This window comes from Protopterus annectens, chromosome 2.part0, assembly GCF_019279795.1.
Source record: "Protopterus annectens isolate FY-2018-M chromosome 2.part0, PAN1.0, whole genome shotgun sequence".
In the NCBI taxonomy this organism is placed as follows: domain Eukaryota; kingdom Metazoa; phylum Chordata; order Ceratodontiformes; family Protopteridae; genus Protopterus; species Protopterus annectens.
Window position 1 is genome coordinate 606,272,872 of NC_056728.1, and position 23,067 is coordinate 606,295,938.

Below are 23,067 nucleotides of genomic sequence, written 5' to 3' on the forward strand. Positions count from 1 at the left end.
AAAGATATTCACTGAGTTGTTCTTCATGTACAGTAGATTGACACATAGGTTATCTGAGCCAAGACCTTTCTCTAATATCAAATGTTTATTTATTTATTCATTTATTTATTTATTTATTTATTTGCATTTTGTTTACCAGGGAAATCTGACTGGGTTTTTTGGCCCATTTTCAGTGGAGGCCTGGGGAGAAAAGCTCCACAGCATTATGACAAATAAAAATGTAACAATTATAACAATAGTATAAACTTATACCCATATTTATACAAACAATTACATACAATAGTAACAGTGATCCAAAGAAGGTACAGTGTAAAATACTCCTGAGTGATAGAATAAACAAGTTATGACATAAGAAAAGGTAGGTTTAATAATGTGAGACATAGCACATAGGTAGTAAAGAAGAAAACAAGAAAAAAAAGCTTTACTATATAGTCCAGCTAGTAAAAATGGAGACATATAATAGACAAAATAAGGAGGCATTGTAGTAGCAATGTGACACTTTGAAGAAATAGAAGGGGAGGGAGTTTAACCTTTTTTAGTGCAGGAGCGGTGCCAGGTGTTGTTTATGTGTTGTCTGAGCAATATCTTGAATTTAGATGAGTTGGTTATATTGAGTATGTTCTGAGGCATAATATTCCTGGAATTTGATATTTTGTTGGAGTATAGGAAGTCACCATGGCTATTATTGGATTTAGTTACCTTCACTAGGAGTTTCTGGGAGGATCTTAATGGTCTACAGTTAGTATGGGGTTCAGCAAGGTTATTAAGAGCTGGGGAGTTGTCTGGGTGGTGCAGGGTAGAGTGTGCTAAGGCTAGCTGGTTAAAGGTCAGTAGAATAGAAAGTTCCAACCATTTAAGCTGGTGTAGTGCTAAGGAGTGATGTTTTCTGGATGGATAATTAGAAGCAAATCTGGCTATTTTGTTATAGCACGACTATAATTTATTTAAGTCAGATTTTCTTCGTTTTGTAAATACTGGTGAGGCAAGTAAGTGTGTTCTAGAGATGGAATGTCTGGTGGTGTCAGTTAGGAAGGCCTTAATTCTATATAGTGAGCCTAACTTAAAGATGACCTTTTTAATGGCAGAAACTACGTAATGAAATTAAGCAGGAAAGCCAGAAGACTGAGTTCATCTTTACTTGAAAGATCTGATCCTCTAAGGCATCTTGCAATGTCTACCTCTGAATAGATTAGTTAGTGGGAATATTTACTTCCCTAAATTATGCTGTAAATTTGCTTAAAATAGTCCTATGATTTTTAAGAAAGCAGTTCATGTGCATGACGGGCTTTTAAGAGGATATGTATGATAATGCCTCTTCTCACAATCTAAACATTTAGCAGGACTCATACAAGGGAGATTCCAAAGCTCTCTATATCAGATTGCTTATTTAAGATACTAGAATTTGACAAACTCGCCTAAATTCCTTCACTTTTCTTTTGATTTTGTGAGGGGAAAATTCTTGTTCAGTTTGTTATTGTAACCTGTCATAATTGTCATAACAATTGTTATTGTGGTTCTTGCATTTCAGGATTTTAGTGGTTGTAGCTAACATCTGACATACACCTGTCATAAATATTTTAAGTGATAATCATCTCTTTAAGTATTAATATCATTAGTATGGCTGTTATTACAAAAATATGAATGTTTTTGTACTTTCTTTTTTTGTGGCTCCCTACCTAATGTGTCATCCAGTCTACTAGCCACCTACTAACCTCCAGGACATGTTCCAGTAGAATAAGGGCTGAAGCTGATCTAAAGGGAGTACTGGGGGTCTAGCTGTCAACATCCATCGGATGGTTATATTTGACCAATCCTGTTACTTCCTCCTCCCTCACAGTTCCTGTGGTGGCATCCAAAGGGCATGCATGCAGTGGGGACATGCAATGTTTCACCCCACCTCCACAGTGGCTCAGCATGTCTCTCCCCTATAGTATCTTTGGACCACACCTCCCAACAGCCATCTCTCCAGCCTCCATCAGGGACTATTGTAGGAAATACCCACACAACTGTCCTTCCACAAAGGATGATAATGTCCATCCCTCCCTCCTTGCTGTCATTCCCCTTAGTTGGTTATTGAACCTAGGTCAGCAATGCTGTAGTCAGGGCTTTATCCCACTACAACACCAAAACGTCCCTTAATCAATTGTTTTAAAATTTTCTTTTTTTAGTGTCTATATAAGGGCCCTAAAAAGGAAGTATCATGATGGCTTGAGAGTGATCTGCAGATCTGGTGGGATAAATCATAAGAAATCCAAGCAAGAAATACTTCAAAATCATAACAAATTCTAATCAAGAATGCGTTATACATTCTGGTTCCCTTGGAGCCTATTGTCTTGTTCTACATTATAGAGTTCTACACGTATTTCTCATGTTAAAGGCCTCAAAGGTTCATCAAGGGGCCGTGTCCTTATTTCATTTTTATAACTAATCAACTTTTGAGTGCATGTCTGGATTAAGAACTACACGTCAGCCCCTAGCAAGTATTATAAAACTGCCACCAACACTGGAATTCTCAGTTTCAAAGTTATTTACAAAAGTAGAGAATGCTGGTTTATGCCGTGACAAGAACATAATAGTGTTGCAAACCCCATAAGCAGTATCTTTAATACTGACAACTCTACCTCAAATATCAATCCTTATCACAACAGCTTTCCAGTTAAAAGACTAGTGAAGTAATAGTTACATACCACAGCTAGCAGTCTTCATTCAGCAATGTTTAAGAAGGGGACTTTTGTCCCTTAAAAGTAACCTCTAACCTTTGGCTTTAACAGGAGTTTTATGAAGAAAATCATATATTTATTTGCATGTTTTGAAATAAATGTAAGAAATACATTTTTCAGCTTTATTACTCAGGCCACTAACATTAGTGAATGGGTGGTAGTAAATAAGTTCTAGAGTAACGTCTTAGTTGGGAACACATGGGTCTTGCTCCTGCAGAATGAATGGACAGTTTTGGTGTTGGTGGGGTGCCATCGAGGAAGAGCCCTGTGGAAGTTGGTTTGGGCTGGGTGGGGTGGGTGTAGAATGCACTAGAACTTCATCAGCCAAACAAGAAGTATATCACAAGATACCAAATCTCCGTAGAACCAAACATTTATTCCTTACATGTATAATGTTATATAAATAACTCAAAGCTACCAAAAAACAATAAACTGCTCACAGTGACTATAGCAATCCCCAGCAAATTGGAATATATCCCCACAGAAGATCAAAAGCTTCACTGCCCTGTGAACATTTTCAAAATCTCCCAGACATACCAGTAAAACCTTTTAGTGCAACTGTTTTAATAGCTACTTACATTTTTCCCAGACCTCGTTTCTTCCCAAAGGAAACCACTAATTCCTATCAAAACTCTCCTAAACCCCCTGCTGAGTAGCTAACACACAACAGTTTGTATAATATATATAAGAAGCACCCTCCTCTAGGGATAACACTAATCTTCTGTCCCATCTGTCCAGAAACACCTATGAACTATGGCTAACATCCCCAAATGATCAAATTTCACCCATGGTACTGTCCTGACTAAGCTCACTTGCTCCATGAAATAACTCTCAGCCCTTTAGAATGGTATGTAAACATATATCAATGTGTACAGAATAGTGTAATTACCTCTGCGTATCTGCTAACATCATTCTAACACAAGTATTGTAACAAGCATATATTACAAAGCTTATTCTACCATTAATGAAGCTGTGTATAGTTAGTTATATCTACTTTACATGTATGCATATGTAGTTATTTCATTCTCTCAAAATTGACATAAAAAGTATTGTCAATGCATATCATTCTACTGTATTGTCCTATTGCTTACATGTATTGCTTTATGTATGTCACTTGCCTTTCTGGCCTGGCTTGTGCCTGAAAGGGCTCCTGGAGAATATACTTACTTGGTTAACAAATGTACAAATAAACAAAAATAAGTAAACAGATATGAATGCAGAAAACTGTGCAAAACTAAGAAATATTTATTCATTTGAGTAAATCAGGCATTCTTAATTTAAGCTTGCTCTGTGTAGCAGCTGCATCAATGAAACATGTATTTATCTTATATAAGACTTTGTCGTGTAGAGGACCTCATTTTTAATTTTCTAAAGAATGCAGGATTTTACTACAAGCATACAATCCTCTTTTTATTCTAAATTATGCAAAACACTATCCATTAACTGAATCTTCACAGAATCCCAGGAAAAAATAAGCATTATGGCTATGTCTCTGGCAACATGAGATCATCCAGAACTGAGAAATTTGATGAGAAGAGGATGAAATGAAACTGTTGACTTGGCTTGGGTAACAATGTGCTCTGCCAATTATGTAAGTAGATCATTTTGTTATGTTCGCACAATTATAATTAAGAACTTGAATGCTAAGTGTGAGGGAGTATGTCCTTTATTCTCAGGCATTTTCTTTCTCAGTCTATTACATTCATGAACAGATATGGAGAGTTTCGTGCAAAGTGTACAGATTTTATTATCATGCTTAGAGCCTTTGTTATAGTTCCTTAACTACATACACCAAACTACCCATTTGTGCAACTGAAGATGATATTGGAACTTAATTAACCACCAAGTCAGTTAGAAAATGACCATCAGAGTATATAATTACTAAGTCAGCCATTTTATTTTTTATTTTAATCCCCAGAATCTGACCTGGTTATTTGAAACTGACACAGTTTTTTTTCTTCAGAAGGTTGTTAGAGCATTGTAGTAAGGTCTGATATATCCCTGGGGAAAAATATTTTACAGGCATCGCATTTTATGGTACTAGCTGAGGGTATTACCTGACTTTGGAATCAGCTAAATCATGCAAATCAGCTAAAGCATGCATTGTATATGTGGCCCAGTGTAGTGTGTGCCCCAGATTTTATATGAGGAAAACGCAAAGACGCTTCAGGGACCGCATGTATGAACACTCATTGGGTATTAGACAACACAAAAAGACTAATGCTATGGCAAAACACATAGAACAGTTTTCTGATCACAATTTTTCATTTTTTGCAATAGAGCAGGTATGTCCAAATCTTTGGAATGGGCCATGGAAAGAAATTTTGGAGTTAAAAGAATTACTGTGGCAAATCAAGTTACAAGCACATATTTGTCCAGGGTTAAATGACTATTGTAGTATAAGTAGCGTACTAAGCTTAGGTCCTACTTGGTTTAGATTTATATTGTGCATATTTTTAATGGGAGAGTGTTTTTATTAAATATGAGAATGACTGCAATGTGTTTAAAATTTCAAATGCATGTTTTTTAAGGATTAATTGATTAATTGATCAGGTGGTGTGGCTTGTAACTATTTAAGACACTAATTTGTATGTTTGAGTAGATTCTGATGAAGTCTTTAGCTACAAGCTAATGAAAGCACTTAATCTACCTGTGAATAAAAGGATTATTTTATTTTGGTGTGGACCTGCTGTGTACACTTGGACTGTTGTACTTTAATTAAGTCTACAAGATATATAATGAATAGTGAGAGACAGCATCATAGTTTCAGGAATTATACACTTTAATTATTCCCCTGTATGCAAAGCAAGTACTTCAGTTTGTCAGGTTTCTTGAAACAGCAGATTTAACATACTCGTCTCTTTTGTGTGAGACAATGATTACACTGGCATGTAAGATTGTACTGCATATCAGCAGTTAAAGCCTATCTAACTGACCAGAACATGGCTTTGTGAGAGTGCCATGGAAAGGAGACTGGCCATGATTTAACCAGTTAATGATAACCAATACTTCTCCCTCAATTTCCAGTGACATAGCTGTCCTAGATTTGGATGGCAGATAGTCCTTAGGTAGCAAAGAATACATTTTAGAAAAGCTTGTTAATCTCAAGAGCTACCTTACAAGTCAACTAATTAAGAACCACAGGGATAAAATATTGTACAGCTCCCCAGCATCTTGTATATCCACCTCCTTACCTGGTACTCGCTGTTCTGTTTGGCCAGAACAGAGTAGAACAAAATGTGGAGGTGCTTTGTTCTCATCATGTCAGTTCATTCTGTGTATACCAAATTCCTTCCAATTCCTTGTATCAGTCACACACCAGGTTGTCCAAGGAGGAGATGCCCGTACTCTGAAGGGCTTCTTTAAATCTTGCTGCCCAGGAATAGTTTAAGAGAGTATCTTTTTTCAGACTTTTTTTCTGTCAGTAGAGTTTCGATGTGAAAAATACTAGGTTATCTGGTAATAACTGTTTCATTCCTTTGCATATGGCTGGAAGGACAGAATTGTCATACCAGGAATTGTGCTTAATACTTCTTTCCATAGAAGACATATAATTCTTTACAATCCTACTAAATTATCCATAATTTTGACAGCCTGGTTAATGAACACTAGTACTCTATGCCCTAGCTATCACATCTGTTCATATTTCGTGATATAGCTAAAAGTCAGCTTGATGAAAAGTCAGCCAGTAACTAAACATGTTAATACTAGATTATTATCCTGAACAAAACAATTGTTGTTATGGTTCTCCACAGTATCTATATTGTCTCTGTGACTCTGTGGTTGATTTTGAACACATTCAGTCTGCATATGTACTGTGATTTTTAAGTCATTTTTAAATTCTCACAAGCCACACAACCTAAAATATTAAGATAATTATATTCTTTAAATGCATCTATTTTGAAAAAGTAGACTGAACTTTTTAGACTTTTATTCAGGTATAAGTAGTTTCTGATATAATTATGGCATTCAGTGGCCCGAATATTTAACAATGTTCTTCCTCCACTAATGAACAGACCTAGAGCTTAAAAATATTTTCTGACAAGATATTGTACAATGGACTAATATTTTTAATTTAAATTCCACATTCTGTCTACTACATGGCAGTATTATTTCAACAGCAGGTTTTCCACATCTGTCTCTCTCATGCATATTCATACTTCAAGTTATCAGGTAATTTAACATTAGAGTGCCAATAAACTTTTTTTTTACAGAATACAGTTTTATTGATTTTCAGAAACATAAACGTATACACAGTAAGCATATCAAAGAAATATTTACATAGTCAAAGCTTAAAGTGGAGAAACAATTCCAAAAACAAACATTACAAAACCAGCTATTTGCATAGGATGTCTATACTTGAAAAACTTTGTTTTCTTGAATGTATCTTTGAATAAGATTATAATGTATTACAGTCTTCTGTTTCCAGCACTTGACTTACTTTCTGCCAGGCAATGCTTAAGGAAGAAGGCCGTTCTGTTCTTTCATTGATTGTTTTCAATTCCAATTGCGAGACTGATAAAACCATATTCTTGAAATGTTTAAAATTGGGAGGAGTTACAGCTTTCCAGTTCTGTGTAATATTTTTCCTTGCAATAGCAAGGAGAGTACACAAAATTACATATGTTTGCCTTGAAACACAAGACAGCACAGGTGTATTCAGCAAAACTAGAGATTTTGTAAGTTGGAAAATATCAGTGAACACTGCCTGTGATAAATAGTTAATACTTTCCCAATATTAATAGGACATGTGTTGCAATTTGGCTATTGATTGTGATTTATACCTCAAACATCTATTTTCTTTATTATATATTAGTTCTAATTTGTGTGGTGTTAAGAATGTTCTATGTATACATTCCCATGTGAAAAGTTGCCAGTATAATGATAAAGATGTTAGTTTTGGAGATGTAAGAATTAGTTTTTTATCTTTATCATCTGACATTTTACCATTAACTGTTTCATAGTATTTCCATATATTTTGTATATTATGAAAATATGTGTATCCATATTCATAAAGGATACCCACACCTCCAGGTTGGTGGCAATGCACAAAGCTTCGGAAACCATCCAGGTGCAACTAACCATAGGCAAAACTGCTCTACAAATTGTAGCATGCTACAGGCCACCCTCTCAAACTCAGGAACCCCACATAGCCTTCCTGAAGACACTGGAGGGTATAAATGTATCTCCAAACACCATCATATTGGGTGACTTCAACTACCCGAATATAGACTGGGAACATTACTCAAGCCCTAACTTTCTAGCCCAACGGTTCCTGGAGTTCATAAATTCAAATGCCATGGAACAGCTAGTAACTGTTCCCACGAGAGGAGAAAATATACTAGATCTCATTATCACAAACATGGGGACAAAATGCTCCACACCAGAAGTATATCCCTCATTGGTGAGATCTGATCATAAACTAATCTCACTGGAAATCCACATCCCCCCACCCCAAACAAAAGACCACAGTGAAGAACTTCTCAAAAGCAAACTTCACACTACTCAAGACTGGTGTGGTATCCTTCAAGGCCCCTGAGCCAGTAGAAACCACAACCCAAGCTGCAGAAGCCCTTACAAATGCCTTCTATGAACACCTCCAGGACTGCATGGATCAGGCAATCCCAAATAAAACCAAGACTCTTTCCACAAAGGGCAAACGTCCAGTCTGGTGGACCCCAGCCATTAACAAACTTTACAATAAGAGGAGAAAGCTATTACATGATAGAACAAAATCCATAAAAGGGAAGTCACCCCTGATCATTATTAGTAAAAAAATACGAGCACTCATAAAATCAACTAAGGCCAATTTTGAGAGAAAAATAGCCATGGATTCAAAGGACAATCATAAGGCCTTTTTCAGCTATGTTAGGAACCTGGGTGGAAACTCCCAGATATTCTCAGAATTAGTCCAAAATGATACAAAAATCACTGAACCCACAGACATTGCCAACATACTGGCAGACAGGTTCAGTGCAAACTTCACCCCCCCCCCCTAAAGGAGAGATAACTATCCCAGCAGAGTGTAGCCTCCCAGACATCTCAAATGCGCAGGTGAAAGCTGCTCTCTCTAAAGCTAAAAACACAGCATCAGTGGGACCAGATGGTGTCCCCGACTGTGTGCTACATGAGCTAAATGAGGAATTAAACCCGCACATAAGGCAGCTGTTTAATCTCAGCCTTATCACAGGATACATGCCCAAGGAGTGGCGTATGGCAACTGTGGTCCCACTCCACAAAGGCGGTGCCTCTACGGACCATGGTAATTACCGCCCCATAAGTTTAACAAGTCTAGTCTGCAAAGCTATGGAGAGGATCATAATGGAGCTCATAAACAAAGATATAGGGGACTTGCAGACATTGGACCCGACCCAGTTTGGCTTCGTCAAGGGCAGATAATGCCTTTTGAACTTGGTCAACTTCTTCGAAACAGTCACCAAGGCCATTGATGAGGGAAAGGCAGTCCATACAGCCTACCTTGACCTTGCAAAGGCTTTCGACACAATACCCCACTCAGGTATTGTAGAAAAACTTACCAGCTTAAATGTAAACCCATATGTCACAAGATGGGTTGCAAACTGGCTTAAGGACAGAACCCCCAGGGTTAAAGTTGCTGGCGCTATGTCAGACTCCAAGCCCGTCACAAGTGGTGTCCCACAGGGCTCGGTCCTTGGCCCCCTATTGTTCGGCATCTACTTCTCAGAAGTACAGGCCAACATGGGAGAACTTTGGCTGACAAAGTTTGCAGACGACTGCAAACTGGGCGCCATAGTGGAAAGTGCATCGGACACGGATATCCTTCAGAAGGGACTCACGGAAACAGATAGCTGGTGCCAGAGCCATGGCCTGAAGTTAAACGTCAAAAAATGTATAGTCATACCCTTTGGGAAAAACAAGGTAACCCCAAGCTACCATATAGGCGGCAATCCACTAAGCACAGAAGAGGTTATCAGGGACCTGGGGACCCGGGTTGACAGTGGCCTTTCTTTTGACACTCACGTTGCTAAAGTGGTTAGAAAGACCTTCTACATTGCCCACCTGATCATGAAGGGATTCACATCCAGATCTAGTGAGGTCATTGTTTCCCTGTACTCTTCACTTATCAGACCAATGATCGAGTACAATGCCCCATTCGGGATGTATCTCACCCGACATCTGCAGCAATTGGAGAGACCCCAAAAGTTCCTCACCAAAAGGATAAAGGGACTCCAAAATATGTCATATGCTGCCAGATTGAAGAAACTCCAGCTCTATTCAGTCGCATACCGTCTGCTCAGAGGTGACATGTGCCTGACATACAAGGCCATGTCCAACCCAGAATTAATGGACATGCTCCACCTCAAAAAATCCAAATCCACCAAAACCACTAGAGCAAGCGACTTAAACCTTAGCACGGATATAAATAGGATGTGCTGGAGGGATAGATTTATCACTCAGAGACTCCCTATGCTGTGGAATAAAATCCCGGTCCATGTGAGGCAGAGCACCTCGTTGGCTCTGTTCAAGAGAAATCTTGATCTGTGGATGGGAGATCGTAGGTTTACCCCGGGAATCATCTCTGTGTCACTGCTGGACAGAGGCACAACAAACTAATGGGCACAGTATTTTTTCATATAAGGGGTGGCGTAAGCCACAAAACTTTGGGCTAGGCTTATAAATGCCTTAGGGCAGATAGCCTAGTATAAACCTATGAACCTATGAACCTATGAACTCTTGTTTCTTTAACTAATTTGTACAATACTGATAAAATTCCTTTCCCATTTGTGGGAAATTCCATCAGTGTTATTAACTGCTCTATGGACTTGGGAACCTTTTCTCTAACAGACTTCTGCATTATTGTCTGTTATTTGTCTTAATCCTTGCAGTGTTAACCACGTTATTTTCAAGGTTGAGCTCACTAATAATTTGCTTTATCATTAGCACTTTATTAGTGTTTATCAACTGATGCGGGTAAATTAGACTATTCTTACAAGTGTTTTAACTGCTACTGAGTCCTCAGTTATAACATTATTTTGTGTATATGCTACTGGAGTTATGAAAAAAGACCATGCTTTTATATCCGTACTTTTGTTTACAAAGTGCATAAAAGCCTCTAGGGTATTGATAATGTATATTTCAGTTCAATAACATGAATATTTTTGAATAACTTATCTTTCTATTTACACTTTAGAAATTTGTCATTTTCCAGTACAGATTTTGCATGACCTGCTGTAAACCTGAATATAAATGATGTACTGATTTCTCTGGATTCCACCTTGGACAGTCTCTTTGTTACAGTGAGTGCATTGCATCCTTGTTCTCTTTTACATATCCATTACTTATCCGTCTCACATTTAATTTAACACACACGTAATTTTCATCATTTACTTCTTTAGTTTGTGCACTAGCAAGTTTACTCACTCTTCAGATAGCCACAACTTGGCATCAAGCCAGGCCAAGTACATTTTAATCACCACAACCATTTGTTAGTGATCACTGCCTTTCCAAATTCAGCTATAGAAATATGCCATTGACCAGCTCCTCTTTTTATGCCAGCTAGTCTTACAACCCCACACTCCCTACACTTTCTAAATAAATCACTACCAAACCATTCAAGGAAACACAGCACTCATAAACACAGTGCTATCTTACACAGTTAATGTATGCACCTTCTCTCTTCACAATTTAAAGAAACCAAAGCATTTAAATATATGCAATTGCTATGCTATCAAATATGCCAAACAGCTAATCAAATTACTTCATACATAAAAACAACAACTACATCACTTTCCCTGCTCTCTTAGCTTGCTGAGACATACATCCCAAATGGATTCCTTCTGACTATGCTGACTCCCAGCAACCATCATCTAGGATACAAATTAGTTATCTCAATGTTCATAGCTTATGCAAAAATATGCATATAGTCCACATGGCTGCCGTTCTATCAGCCTGTCATAATTGTCATAACAGCATCCTGTTTGAAATCAATAATCAATAACTGATGATACTCTCATTCTCCTGCCAGAATAAGACATAATACAATCTGGTCATGTCACCTAATGAACTGGAGGTACTGCAATGATTTACTTAGATGCTGTTAAGCTATTTACATTTTCCATGACTGTATCCACTTTATAAGAAAAGAGGCTTATTGCTAACCACCATTTCTTGGTACACACAAAAATAGACATAGGTACTATCTGTATTCCACCAAGCCTTGGTAACACAAACATTTGTACTGTAAAAAACACCTTATACTTGCTTACCAATTATATTAATCAATAGGTTATCATATTAAGATATACAAGCATATAAACACACAAGTGAACATTATTAAGACAGAGAATCAGACACATCTATACTGTCCAAATATTAAGCTACATGGACTAACACAATTTCTAACATTCCCAACTAGGACTGACAAACAGCAGGCAAGGAAAGCCTACTTGGCTGTATAGTTTCTTGAAACACACTACTCATCACCATTTCTGGCTTCATGCCTGACCCTGTTAGTGATCACCATTATATCTGCACTAATTTTAATCTTAACAATTCTTCTTAGTACACTGAGTATAACTGGTTAGAAATTTGTAAAAATCAGCAAGGAATTATTTAACTCCTTTTAAAAAGTAAATATGGGAACCATTAAGCTGTCTTCCACTGCTTGATGCCCTTACAACTCATTTTAAATGTCTTTCAGCTTTTCCCAGTTAGGGGTCACCACAGCAGGACTCCGGTCCACTAATGATTGGCAGTGGATTTTTACAGTGCCTAGGTGCCAGCCTGATGCGCAACCTTCGAAGAAGGCACACCCATTCATGCACGCACCTAACTGCATGTCTTTAACATCACTCAACCGCGGGGAGGACATGCAGACTCCACACAGAAGGCACTCCAGCCGAGAATCGAATCTGAGAACCTCTTGCTGTGAGGCGACAATGCTACCCACTGTACCACCGTGCCCTCATTTTAAATATGCTCAACAAATTATCTACATCAGTGCCACAAAAGACAATAATGTATTACAGCACCATGATTGACCCATAATGCCAAAAATGCATTGTGCATCTCAGAGATAAAGCCCAGAAGTATTGGCTTTCATTCTGAAGAGAGATTAGATAAGCAATTCACAAGAAATAATGGGAGGATATATGTATGTATGTCTCCCAAATATGCAAGAAAATCTAGAAGATTTAGGATTTTTATTTGGAAATGTTTACACAGATATTTTTATACCTCAAGTAGACTCCAGAAATTTTTTCCTCAGGTAGATAGTAAATGTTAGAGGTGTGACGGGGAAGAAAGAGATAATTAGGAACATATTTTTTGGAAGTACAGTAAGTTGAGGCCTTTAAGGATTCCCTGTGGGTTGCACTGTCAGAAATGCTGAGAGGGCAGATTGGTGTGATGAGGGAGATGATTTTTCTGATCTAACACCATCTGATATCAGGAGGCTCAACAAATAATACAAATAGAGTAGATGTCATTGAATCTCCATAAGGTCTATGCTGGAAATGGAATTCTCTGGAATGTCACTTTACATGACATGCTATGCATTGTAGCTAACTTATTAACATTTAAAGGTAAGTAACCTATATTTAACATCCTTAGAAACAAGTCATTTCATGAATATAAACAGTCTTAAACCTATGAATAAATCTATTTCATCATTTAATTTTAGGGATTGAAAGAACCATGAACTAGAACACAATTTTATTGCTGTGTATCTGGTTATGTTTAATCTGTTGTTTAATGGATCAAGAGTTTTTAATTATTTCCCATATCTTTGAAGACAATGATTTTAGTTGACATTCAAATAACTGCTATTCAAACGGGATTTGGTATCCATTATGCAAGAACAGCATGCATAAACTATGTAAGTCTGGTACTTTCTTGTGTCAGCAATAACACAGATATAATGCCTATATTCCAGACTGATTCTAAGACAAGAAGGTACTCCTAGTATAAATGAGATTCTTTGGCACCAGGTTAATACATAACAGAAAGTCAAGGACAAGTTTCTCGTACCGCATGTGCAAGTTTGTTGCACCTATATAAAGCTGATTATAGAACAGATTTAGAAAGGCATTCTGAGCAGAGGCTCTGTGGAAGTGTTTTGCATTACAGGCATGAGCAGCTATAGTCAAGGTTTACATTGCAAATGTAAGCAGCGTTTCATAGACCATGCATACATGCATTTAAGCGCAGAGGATGTGTCTGAGGGGCAGATCAGGGTCTGCTGGCATTAACATGATTAACAAATATAAAGTTAGATAGTAGAAATTATTAAACTGTATGAATGGTTTTATACAAAGTTTGTTCTCAAAAATCTGGTATAAGTGTTGATGCAAGTTGCTGGTTACAAGGAAGTAAAAGAAGAAGTTACAAGGAAATTGGCAAGGTATAAGAAGTGAAAACAGATTTTAAAGCAAGTCATCAGGCATGAATATTCCACATTTAATTTGGCAAACTTAGTTTCAAAGATATGGAAATAAGGAACTCAGAAAACAAGATGGAGAAATGTAGCAAAGGCAAGAATATATAGATAAGAGTCAAACTTCAAATGTTGACATGTGAGAATCTTTGGAGATGTACACCCTGAGAAGGATGCGGATAGGCCACCTGCTCTATACCTGCATCATGGGATGCAGACATGTAAGGGAAATGTTGTATCATTACAGTAAGGAAAAGCTGGTGCAGCAGATTGAACAATAGCTGAGCAAACTGTGCTGGCTTTTCCTGAGTGAGATTGTAGTACATTGCAGAGATGTAAATGTACCCTTTCCCACTGTATTGCAATCTCACAATCTCACAATCTGACAATGCCAACTTGCCATGGCTGTAATGGTGGTGTGTATCAGTATTAGCAATCTGACTGAGTGTGATAAATAGCTGACTAAAGATTCCTGATCTGTATTTTCTGGCAGCTGCTATCCTGATTCTATTTTGTTTCTTGACTGGCTTTCCTGTTAACAGCCTTCGAAATCAGTCTGTCAAAATTTATGGTTATAGACTTACATCTGCTGTCATTTTAGTACCTGCCTTCTCTTATATCTACTAAAGTTTCCTTTTGTCTTTTATAAACAATGTATACTACCATTATACTGACATATACGACATTACATGACATTTGTTAATAAATATTTTTCTATTCTGAAATTTAGTCAGTGTTCTAATAATCAGATGTGTCAGTAGTGAATATTTATATCAGTTACACTTAACTTAATACAATGTCGTCCCTGCGGTCGAGTGGCCTCCGAAAGACATGTGTGAATGGGCGTGCCTTCGCTGAAGGTTGGGCATTGGGCTGGCAACTCGGCACCATAAAAATCTACTGCCATCATTAGCGGACCGGAGTTCCGCTGTGGTGACCCCTAACCGGGAAAAGCCGAAAAGACAAACAACAACACTTAACTTAATGCATGGTCTGTGAAATTCAATGTAGTGCAGACCAGTATAGGGGAGATGAAAAGGCTATATGCACTGCATGAGGCCAGTGCACAAACTAATTTGTGAAATAAGATAATAGATGGAATGGTGCAGCATGGCTTCAAGTGTGTTATGTTACTTGCAGCAAGAATACAGCTGCTGTTTATTACATATGCAAATGTGCAACACTTTTCATTACTCAGATGCTCAAGGAAAAAGCATTTGTTCCAAAAGTGAATGTAATACTGTCTAAAGTGTTTTCTGCATGGTGTGTTAAAGATGTAAAAAATATGAACAGTACAATTCCTTGCACTATACAGCAGATTATGACTGGATCTGAAATCATATCCAGATTATATGTTTGTGACATGCATGCTATGAAAAAAAGTTGCAGAAAAAAAGAGAAGAAAGCAAAGTGTTTTACCTTTTTTATAGTATTTCAAAGTTGGCAAAGCACTTTACTGCTGTGAAGGAGATGACAGGCATAAAGAAAGTACAGATTTAAAGAAAGAACTTTAAAGGTTGTTTAAAACTTGATTCTGCCAAATTTTATTTATAAGGGTGGAAAAATGAAGTTTTAACATCTTGTAATAGCTATTTTGCCTTCTGCCATTGTTCTTTGCTGACCATCACTTTCCCTATCAAGTGCCTCAGTCATAACAGCACTTAAATTTGGCTAACAGACTCTTGCTAAGCACCGCACTGTTCTAATCAAGAAGGAAAGTGCTGATCTTTTTCCTCACATTGGAATGTAATCATGGCTCTCTATGCACTACATAATATATTTTAATTTTTTATTTTACTTTTGTTAACCGGGAAAGTCCGACTGGACACAGATCCATTTTTAGCAGAGGCCCGGCTAGAAAAGCTCCAAGAACACTACATACAGGGAAATTTTAACAGCTCTAGACATCTAATAAACACATAGCAAGTGGAGGCCTGTGGAGAAAAGCTCCAAGAACCTTACAAACAAGGAAAATTGTACAGACATAAACAACACTAGACCTCTACATAAACATCTCTAAACATCTAATAAACGCAATAGCAATGTCCAACTTTCTATACAGTAATGTGCAGTTTTACAAGTTATTAAGAAAAATAAAGAACATAATATTAGTCATTAAGACAGCAAAACCCCTTTTTGTTTTTTTTAGTAATGGTTAATTATCTAATATTTAGCTATTTGGGGGAAATGTTTATCAGAATGTCTAGGGAAAATTGAAGGTGTAGTCCCTAAGTTATATTATTAAATAAAAATAAAATTAAATAAATAAAAATCATGGGTCTCTATGCACTACATAATATATATATATATATAGGTGTATATATGGTTCTACCTGACATAGCCGAAACCACACAACACCGACAACCACATCACCGACACCACATATTCGACAGTCCATAAACACGAAACCACACATAACCGACAACGAAATAACCGACGGTACACAAACACGAAACCCCATACACTGCACACACCACAATAACAATTATTAAAAACAAAACACATCCCCATTCCACAAACCACACACACAACACAAGCACACCAAAATCCTTACAAGCCCACACTAAACCTTACCCTAACCCTAAGGTCCGTCACTATCGCACACTTACCTACCCGCTCCCTAACCCTAACTCACTTAACCCGCCCCTATCGCTCCCTAACCCTAACTCACTTAACCCACCCCTATCGCTCCCTAACCCTAACTCACTTAACCCACCCTATCGCTCCCTAACCCTAACTCACTTAACCCACCCCTATGCCTCCCTAACCCTAACTCACTTAACCCACCCCTATCCCCACAGACCGTCAATCTCCACACTTACCTGCCTCGCACCCTAACGTCCGTCACTACCGCATACTCACACAGCCTTTCCCCATGTCGGCATCCTCGGCGTTGGTGTTGTCATCCGTCGTGTCGGTCTTCTGCATTGTCGATGTTCTGCAACTCGCGATTCGGCCGGTCTTCTTCGCTTTCGGTCTTCTGGAGCTCCGAATTCCGCTGTCGGTCTTCTGCGCTGTCGACGAAGTCAGGTAGAACCATATATATATATATATATATATATATATGTATATATATATATATATACATACACATATATACACATATACACACACACTTATATATATATATATATTATATATATATATATATATATATATATATATATATATATAGAGAGAGAGAGAGAGAGTTGGGTGTCAGCAGTGGTGCAGTGTTTAGTGTTGCCACCTCACAGCTAGAGGTTCTCTGGTTCAATTCTTGGCTGAGATGCCTTCTGTGCGGAGTCTGCATGTCCTCTATGTGGTCATGTGGGTTTCCTCCAGGTGCTCTAGTTTCCTCTCACTTCCCTAAGACATGCTGTAGGTGGACTGGACACTCTAAACTGGCCCTAGATGTGAGTGTGTGCATGTGTGTACTTTCTGTGTAAGGTTGGGCACTGGGCTGGCAACTCAGGACTGTAAAACTCCACTGCCAATCGTTCTGCAGATCATTGTTCTGCTGTGGTGACCCCTAACTGGGATAAGCTGAAAGGAGATGATGATATGTATAGATAAACACATACACACACACACACACACACACACACACACACACACACATATATGTGTGTGTTTGTGTATATAATATACATTATATATATATATATATATATATATATATATATATATATATATATATATATATATATATACAGTTCATGTCTGCTTTTCTGTTACCTTGGTCTTAAAAGGTTTTTTATTTTTTACACATTCTGAAATATCTTCTTGATGGTTGTTTATATATATATATATATATGTAGGTATATACAGATATAAAGATCCATATATATGTGATGGTGCATACACTCTCTCATTATTACTGGTATCTGGACAGTAAGTAATGATAACTGCTTATGGAATGTATATGTCACAGTTTCAAATGCCTTCTATCTCTCTACTGATTCTCCACTCTGTTGCAGTCTTACCTTAAGTCTGAGTAGTGCAAGATGAAGTACAGCAAATGCTTCCTTCATGTGTAGTTTGATAACTCTGTTTTAGGAACGTGGAAGCTACAGATCAGCCTTATCCACAGAGTGACAATGATACTAAAACGATTTAATTCCTCCACTGAGATAACCCCCACAGCTGGGTGATTCAGCAGTTCAGTTTGATTTGAAATTAATCAGATTGCAGTTTTAGATGATACTGGACCCTTTTTTCAGCATATTAACATCATTACTAGTCAAAAGAAAAGGCTGACATTCAAATACATTTTAACAAAGTATGACATATCAGAATTAGACAAATGATGTCTTCCGCATTTCAAAAAGATTAATTCTATTTAACAGTATTTGTCCAAGCAAAAGTCAAAATGGTCTCATTGTTTAAGCATTCAGTTGTTAAGCAAAAAAAAAAAAGTTATGAGATTAAATCAGTAATACTAATACACACGAATTAAGATACACTTATTAATACTAGCAACTTTTCAAAATGCATACCTTCTACCTTGTTGTTGAAATGTGCCATAGTTCCTAAAAACAGAGAGGAATACATCACGTTAAAATGTATTCTTAAGAGTGAATTATTATAGAGTAAGATGCGTTTAAGTTAAACACATTCTGCAATGAAATATGAATGAAACCAATGATAATATTGATCAGATTCTAATGAAGAACAATGCTTTTAATTTTAATCTCTATGCAGAAAATCGTACAATGGGATAATGGTCCCAGTGAAACTTTTCCGGCTAAGAAAATATAATAAATATAAAATATTTGCACAAATAATATTTCCCATTGTGTATAAATTGAAGTCATCCAGGCCCACTTTTTATTTTTAACCTGATAGGAAAATTAAACAAAAATACACGATTAGACATTTAATGTCTGCAAAAATAATTCTGTTTTATGTGATACAGATGAACTCATATACACTTCAATGTTCAAGAAACAGATATCAGAATACCTGTGTAAAAAATAAAACAGTTATTTGTGGGTCATAAATGTTCATTGGCATTTATAAGTGGATTGTTTAAGGAATTGATTGTGTAATTTCAATACTGGAACAAGAAAGCATTTTGAGATGATTTTATCAAAATGGCAGCTGCCATACTCACAATATGTTATGAAAGAAAGTTATTTTATTCCAGTCTTTCAATGGTTATTTTAAAAAAATGGCGAATTTTCAACTTGTGTTTATAAAATATCATTTAACGATACCATTGGCTTGAATGTGCTCATATAGTGATCAAATTAGTCAGGACTTGCACATTTGTGCGATTGTGTACCACAGTGTTGGCACAAAGTGCTGAGATGCAGTGCAAAGCATTGTTACAGGCTACTGATAGACAGCATCACATTGCAGTCTGCTTGTGAGCAGGCATAAGGATGTTTTGTGATGGCCATAAAATCCCAGCTAGAAGTGTCATGCCTACATGATGCAAGTAGGATATGCTTACTCATATTTTTATTCTGATAATCCCTGATAGCTGAAGTTCATCGGTTGTCTAAGATTATCAGCCATTGTTAGAAATGGTATGCCAATACACAGCAAACAAGGGCTATCACTATTGCTATACTTCAGTACAAATAAGATCGATTTATTTATTTTGTCTATTTATTCTACCATTATAATGTACTATGAAATCCTAGAAATCATAGAAAATACAAGGAAAATGGACCATGTGTCCATTTATGCCTTGCCATCACCCACTTTTAGACTTATGTCACTTTTTTTTGAGGAGTGAAAGGCAAGTCCTGCAGAGGAAACATTTTCAGATGGGTCTATATCACTACATCAAATGATGATTTCAAATGCCCTTTGTTCGAACTGAAAAGTCCGAAAGCCCTAAACTGCGAAGTTACGGAACGTTGATTTTTTCTCCCAGGGAAATAAATCTGTGGGCCGTCTTTGAGGCTTTGCTATTTTCTTCACTGTAGTGCGATCTCAGAGTTGGTATATTTAAGTAGAGGAGTTGTGGGTGGCACAGCCCCCCCCCCACATTAGTTTGTTTTAAAGTTGTGATTTTTTTTTTCACGGAGCAGCGATTTTGTTCCCTGGTAAAAAAAATCGCTTTTACGTGAGTTCGCTGTTTAAGGTTTTTGGACTTTTAGGTTTGAACAAAGGGCGTTTGAACTTATCACCATTCGATGTGGTGATATAGACCCTTTTCAAATACCATCCCATTGTCTAACTCATTTTTAAAGGAAGATAGAGTGTCACATTACTTGATTTGGAGTAGATGCTTTTTCCCAAGAAGGTGTAGTGATTGAGTGAGGAATCTATTTCTCCAGCTTAATCTGTTTATTTGCTGAAAGTGGTTAAGATATCAGGTCCTAGTGTCTGGAGGACTGCTTGATTTGTGGAGACATAAGAGATCTTGGATGGCCAGATCCCTAATGGCCCCAAAAGCAAGGCATAGATCACTCCTAAGGAGTCAATACAGGAAGAGAGCATCCAGTCTTTGCTGGTAGCTCAGGTCTTTTAGGCTCATGATTTTTTTAATTTTTTTGTTAGGAACCTCTGTGGTTTCCCCATCTGCATAATATGTCTAGTAAGATGCACCCCAAAATGGGGCACTGTATTATATTGCATGATAGGATGGATCAGTGCAGAATCTAGAGTGGCAAAGACTCCTTTGGATCTGAAGGAAACACCTTTTCTGATTAGCTGCTCCAGATAGAAGGATTTCCTAACCACTGCTGCAACAGGATAATCAAAGCAGAAAGAATTATCTATCCATGATCTAAGGTGTCTCACAACATCTTCATTTTGGTGTGAAGTACTGTCTATGCTACAAGATGGGGTGAGGCTCATTTTAATGAATGTGACAATATTGTACTATTTAGTATTTAGTTTTTAGCCCATTTTTGTGCACTATCTAACCCCAGACACTGGGCTTGTCTCAGTTTTGATTCATCAAGGGCAGGTCATGCTTACTCATCCTGGTGGATTTTTTGAAAAGGTCACCAAAGCAATAGATGAAGGTAGAACAGCATGCACAGCATACCTGGACATGGTCAATCAAAGCTTTTGACACAGTTCCCCACTCAGGCTGTATAAGTATCAAGTATGTTGAAATATGTACCCAGCAGCAATCATATCAGCATGTCTGTTCTTATCTAACTTAAGCATCCTTAAAAATTAGCTTGTTAAATATGGTAGTTATATCATATCTTGAATTGTATTTTGGAAAAGGTGTCTCAAACTGTTTAAAATTATATTTGGAACAACAAGCACAATTTACAGAATTACACTTTTTTCCCATGGTATGGGAACCCTAGTGATTATTGTAAATATATGAACGGTGCAGTGAGCTATTCCTTTGCGATGAGGATAAGAGGGATCAAACTACACAAAACACATGGGTATTCATTACTATTAATTTTCCTAAATGCTGTGAGAGATTATTTGCCTCAGGGAAATTGCTTTCTGCAAATTTCTATTTGAGATGTCTACCTATGACTATTGTAAAAGACGTCTTACCCCTGAGCTCTCAGTTGGCACCTATGTCTCTAATGGACACAAGTAACCTGTAAATGGTTCATCTCCCAGGCCCCTGCTTACACTTATAAATGGTATCAGAACTTGTCAGACATTTGGGATGCATGGCTAGGCTTGGAAAGGCCCTTGTGGTCATTAACCTAGTAAACACATATGAACACCTATGAACCTATGAACCTAAGTTGGAGGAAAACTATTCAGCAATTTCCATGTGATGTCTCAGGAAAAAAGTTCACACAAATACACACACACACACACACACAAAATATACATATATAGGCCCCCTTCAAAACATCTAAAACCCATAACATCTAATTTCATAACAATAGGACCAGAACATCTAAAACCCAAAATATCTAAAACCCATAACATTGAATTTCATAACATCTAACAGTATAAATCACATGAAAATAACATCCCCTCCACATATAACGACATATAATGACACAAAACTAGCAAACACACCTTTTGCTATGGCTTGATACAGTGGGGTTAGGAAATTTACTTTTTCCCACTGCAGTGCGATCTTGGAGTTGGTATATTTAATTTACGGGCAGTCCCCCCACATGGGGGGGTGCAGGGGGCTTTCCCCCCTGCAGAAATGTAGTAAAAAGTGTGTTTGGTAGTTTGGTGTCGTTATATGTGGAGGGAATGTTATTTTCTTGCTTGTGATTTATAGTGTCAGATGTTATGAAATTCAATGTTATGGGTTTTAGATGTTTCAAGGCAGACCTATATATATATATATATATATATATATATATATATATATATATATATATATATATATATTGCAACTACATTTGAAAAAGGGGTTGCAAAGTCTCCAGTACAATTTCAATAATCACAGCATGTATTACAAAACTCATTTCCTTTCACTTTTTTTAGGTTAAAAAATGCTGAGCCATTTTGGGGGTACATGCTACATGTTTTATAGGAAATTATCTCAGTAAAATAGGTAGAGACTGAATGACATCAGTAATGAGGTCCCACTATCAAACATAATGCTGGTTTTCAGAGATTCCCATCTTAATTTTCATGTTAGTGAATTTGTATCAGTGTTTATATTTATGTATATATGCATGTATTTATTTGTGTAGAAGAGAAAACAATCAGTTTCAGTTGGCTGGATCAGAATTTCACTGGTTGTCATGGCAGACTATGGGCTAAATTCATAAAGGGCCATCATCAGAGGTAAGTCCTAATATGAGGTGCTACTGCTGTCACCAGCCTTTTCTGATTCAGAGACATCGGCTAAAGCAGTGATCCTACACAGTCTGTAGGATCACTGTGGTGGGCCGTTTACTCATCTGAGCTATATGCTAGCGTAGCTTTCCTGGGGAGTGACCTATGCTAATTAGTATAACAGTTTCCACAGTTAGCTTCACCCACAGGAAGTCCTCTCAATTGCAACCTGAAGCTGTTTTAGGCAATCATCAATCTAAACATCTG

General features: G+C 37.3%; 1 protein-coding gene across 1 annotated transcript in view; it reads right to left on the minus strand.

Moving 5' to 3' along the window:
- The window catches only part of LOC122792759 (phospholipid-transporting ATPase ABCA1-like), a 2,266,772-nt gene that overhangs the window by 951,072 nt on the left and 1,292,633 nt on the right, over positions 1-23,067 (minus strand). Inside the window, exon 26 of the mRNA XM_044060333.1 lies at positions 18,612-18,644. Within this exon, the coding sequence (XP_043916268.1) occupies positions 18,612-18,644 (33 nt within the window). The remainder of the gene's footprint in view (positions 1-18,611; positions 18,645-23,067) is intronic.